The sequence below is a fragment of the Melozone crissalis genome, unplaced genomic scaffold, assembly GCF_028551555.1.
Source record: "Melozone crissalis strain CALT ecotype California unplaced genomic scaffold, PUWL_Pcris_2 ptg000023l_1, whole genome shotgun sequence".
NCBI classification, from domain to species: Eukaryota; Metazoa; Chordata; class Aves; order Passeriformes; family Passerellidae; genus Melozone; species Melozone crissalis.
The window spans coordinates 5817748-5822210 of NW_026535801.1; the positions used below are offsets into that span (position 1 = coordinate 5817748).

The window sequence follows — 4463 nt, forward strand, 5'->3', positions numbered from 1 at the left end:
ACAGGGACAGGGCAGGGACATCCAGCACGGGGACAGGGCAGGGACACAGCCCTCCCTTGGCAGAAGCTGTCAGTGCCTGTCCCTGCTCTCTCCAGGCTGCTGAGAACAGGGACAGGAGCTGACAGTGAGCGTGGAATGCCCTTGGGATGCCCCAGGTGGAAGAAGGATTCAGGTACCCCAGGTAGCAGAGGGATCCAGGCATCCCAGTGCTGGGATTCACACCCTGATGCTGGTCCCCTCCCAGTGAGCTTTTTGCTCTTTGCCCCAAGCCATGCAAACATCCAGGGATGGCACTGTGGGGCCTCTTGGGGCCACCCCATCCTTGGGCAGGGCTGTGCTGCCCTTTGGGGGCTGCAGCAGCCCTGGGCCCTGGTGTCAGCCTCCCCCAGCTCCCCCAGGACGTTTGTTTGCCTCCAGTATTCAGCTCTGCACTGATCCCAGTGGATCAGCACCCGCCCCATTCCAGGATGGGCAGAGGGTTGCTTTCTCTGGCAGGTCACTTTGGAAGAGGTTTTTTGTTCTGTCCCTGTCCTGTACAGCCCCCACTCTCCTTCCCTCCCTCCCCAGTGGGCAAAGTGGGGAGGATCGCTCTCAGCTGGAGCAGGGACATCAGACCAATGCTGAGTTTCCCCTCCATGGCCACCCAGGCTGGATCATTTTAGGCAATTCCTGAGCATCTGAGCTAAAACCACTTTAATTAGGAGCTGTAGGGTGAGTTCTCATGCAAGTAACACATTTGTTTGGCTTTGCTAACAGTAGAGGCTGCTAACTGCCTAGGAAATTATCCTGTGGTCATCCCAGAGAGTATTCTAAGTCCACAGTCTGGGCTCCCCAGCTGGAAACAAATCCAGTTTCTTAATTTCAAATGAAATCCTTGTGGCCTGAAGCTCAGCAGGGTAAGTGCAAACCCTCTGCTGTGGCAGAAGCTCCCAGGCACTGCAGCTTCACTGCATCCAGCCTGGGCTGTGCTGGGATGGCAGCTCCTGGGCTGGGAAAAGGAGCTCCACCAAAGGGTTTGCACCCATCCTTGTGGCCTCAGGGCTCAGCCCTCACCCCAGCCCCATCTCCTGCTTGTCTGGTTCCAGCCATGGCTCCAGTCCTTCCACAGGGAACCTCAGCAGTGCCCACCAAGGCATCGCTCAGTAGCCACCCGCCTTGTTCTTTGCTGGTTTCCTGACCCGTTTGCCTGTGTAGAGATGATAATAAACGTTCACTAAATCATGCAATAAAGCCAATTCTGTGTCCAGAACCACCCTCCTATCTCCCAGTCTCTGTTTTTTCAGCACACTCAAGCAAAGGCTCCTTTCCCTTCCCATGGAATCCCAGAATGGCTAGGCTTGGAAGGGACCTCAAAACCCATCTCACACCCCCTGCCAAGGCCAGGGATGCCTTCCAGGTTGTTCCAAGCTTTGTCCAGCCTGGCCTTGGACACTTCCAGGGATCCAGGGGCAGTCACAATTTTCTGAGGGCCTCCCCACCCTCACAGGGAAGAGTTCCTCCCCTGTATCCCATCCATCCCTGCCCTCTGGCAGTGGGAGCCTGTCCATCCATCCCGTGTCCCAGATCCCTCTCCAGCTCTCCTGGAGCCCCTTTAGGCACACTCTGAGGTCTCCCCAGAGCTTTCTCTCCTCCAGGTGAGCCCCCCCAGCTCTCCCAGCCCTCAGAGCATCTCCATGGCCTCTTCTGGACCTGCTCCAGCAACTCCAACAATTTCTTTACCCATCCTGTGCACTCCTTGCTTCAAGGCTGGCCAGGTGGAGCAGGCAGGAGCTGGACCAGCAGCACTGAAGCCAAGGGTGGGCAAAGGGGACACCCAGGCTGGTGCTGAGGAGGGGCTGGCTTTCAAATAAAGGCTCCAACTTGCATAGAAACCCTGAGCAGCTGAAGCCACAAGAAGCACAAGCCCACAGCATCAAAGGGTTGCTTTAAACTAGTATTAAAGCTTTAAACCTGTATTAAAGCTTTAAATCTGTATTAAATACCAGCAGCTGTGGGGTGGAGAGAGGCCTGCAGAGCCCAGGGTGGGGATTGCCCTGGCTGGAGCCCAGGCTGGGGCAGGTTCCACTCTCTGCAGCCCTGTCCCTGTTTTGCTGCACATCCGTGGCAGTGCCCTGTGTGCCAGCTGTGCCCAGCACGGGCCGTGCTCAGGGAGGGGAGCTGGCACTGCCCGATTTGGAGCTCTGTCCAGGGCAAAGCCACCCCACAAGGGTGAGACGACAGAACCCTTCCCCTGCTGGTGACAGTGCCTGCACAGTCCTGCCAGCATAAAGATGTCCCTGTTTTGGGATGTCCCATTCTGTCTGCTTGGACTGACCCTCACGCTGGCTCCTCCAGCGTCACATCCAGCAGCATAAACAGCAGAAATCTTTAAAATCCGTTTAAAATGGGAGTGGGAGATGGGGAAGGTGGGGATTTGGGGAACAAGCCCGTTCCTGCCAGCCCGTGTGCCCCACCACATCGCCTTCCCCTGGTGTCTGTATTTAGTGTTCTGCTTTCCCTAAAGCAAATTTTTTGGGGGGGATGGAGGGGAAGGGGTGGTGGTAGCGGTGTGAATCCTGCAGTGGAATTGGATTCAGCGTTCAGGGCAGCAGCATACACCGACCACGGCAGAAGAAAACTTCCCCTTGTCCCGAATAACCCCGCGTGGAGGTCGGGCATTGACAAATCCCCAATCCACCTCCCTCAGCCAGCTCCAGCTAAAGCGCTGCTCCCTCCTGACTCACCGACATCCCGGTGCTGATTCGACGAGAGGGGACAGCGGCGAGGGAGGGGAGATGCCCCAGCTCGGGGTTCGCCTCTGACATCAGCAGCAGCCCGGCCATAAAAGCAGCGAGCGGGGGGACCCCGGCTCAGAGCGCCGGCCCCGGCTCCGCGGCACGGAGCGGACCCCTCTGCTCGCCCTCCCCGCCCCGGTAAGTGCGATCGGCAGCGACGCTTTCCTCCTTCCCTCTGCCTGCCGTGATGCTCTCGGTGATTGCCGAGCCTGCTTTGCCTCTCCGTGTGTCTGTCTGCTTTGCCTCTCCGTCTGTCCAGCCGGCTGGCGGGGATGGGGAGGTTCACAAGTTGGTGCCCGCAGCACATCTGAGCTCCCGGGAGCGCTGAGAACTTTTCCTTGCAAAAGTGGCTGGAAATGGAGCAGCCCCGCCGTGTCCTGCCTCTCCCAGCTCCTCCTCTTGGCTGCCCTGCCCTGCTCCCTGGTTTGGGCGGCTGCAGAGACCCAGCCCCTCGCCCAGCCCGCCCTGCTCAGCGCCTCGGTGCCCTGAAGGGTGGCACAGGGTGATTGTCCCCAGGCTGTCACTCCAGCAGCCGCGGGCAGGGCTGGGTGCCAAGGGGGCAGAGGTGGTCATCTTCCATCCATCCATCCATCCATCCATCCATCCATCCATCCATCCCTCATCCGTGGCTCTGCAGCCACAGCTGCATTTTGGTGCTGGTCCCCATCCCTTGGGCTCTGGGCTCCCACAGCTTTAGTCCCTGAGAAGATCAGGCCTGACTTAAGGCACCAGGCTAGGACCAAAACCTATTTCCATGACCATGAGGTTTGTGCAGCTCATGTTTGGAGGTGCTATTTTCCCCAGAGCCCCAGCAAAGCCCCTGGGTTTGTTCTGCTGCTGTCCCACCAAGCCCTTTGCTGCTGATCCACAGCCACATCCCTTCTCTCCTGCAGTGACATCGGAGCCTTCAGCAGGGCTCAGGAGCCTCCACAGCCCGGTCACAGCGTGCTGGGGATGAGGCCGGGGATGAAGCTGGGCGCCGCCTGCCTCCTGTGGCTGCTGCTGCTCTGCCTGAGCCTGCCCGCCACGCACGGCCGCGTCCTGGAGCGCTCCGTGGAGATGAGGAGTAAGGAGAACATGAGTAAGGGACCCATCCCTCTGCATCCCCCGCCTCAGCTCCACCTGGGGGGTGAGGAGCTGCTGCCCCTGTATGCTCCTCATCCCCCTTCCCTGCTGCTCCCATCCCCTCAATGGTGGGCGCAACGCCCCTTCCCCACCACCCAGCCCCCTGAGGGTCTCTCGGCTTTCCCCGCAGCCCCGGACATCGATCCCTCGTGGTACACGGGCCGCGGGATCCGGCCCGTGGGGCGCTTCGGGCGGCGGCGGGCGCTGGGCGGGCCCGGGGCTGCTCTGCGGGGCTGCGCTGCTCCTGCCCGGCTGGAGCCGAGCCCCTGAGCCCGGCTGGCAATAAAACCCCTGCTCTCTCAGCGCCGTGTGCCAGCCTCTCTGTTCCTAACCTCACCCCAAATCCTGCATGGTCACCGTGGGTTCCTGCCCGCCCTGGTGGTGTGACAGCTTTTCCCTCTCATGGTTATCCCTGGACATCCCAAGAAACACCCCAAAAATAATCACAGAGGCTCCCCCCTTTCCCCAGGGGTATCCCCTTGCTGTGCCAGCTCCCAGAGGTGACCCTGACATCCTCATTTCCATGAGTTTGGGACAGAAACAGCCCCCCCCCCCCCCCATTTC

General features: G+C 59.9%; 1 protein-coding gene across 1 annotated transcript; it reads left to right on the forward strand.

Moving 5' to 3' along the window:
- Window positions 1-3740: 3740 nt before the first annotated feature.
- Window positions 3741-4169, forward strand: PRLH (prolactin releasing hormone). Its single transcript, XM_054277746.1, has 2 exons — window positions 3741-3840; window positions 4030-4169. The coding sequence occupies exons 1-2, from the start codon at window positions 3741-3743 to the stop codon at window positions 4167-4169; spliced, it is 240 nt and encodes a 79-aa protein (XP_054133721.1).
- Window positions 4170-4463: the final 294 nt, after the last annotated feature.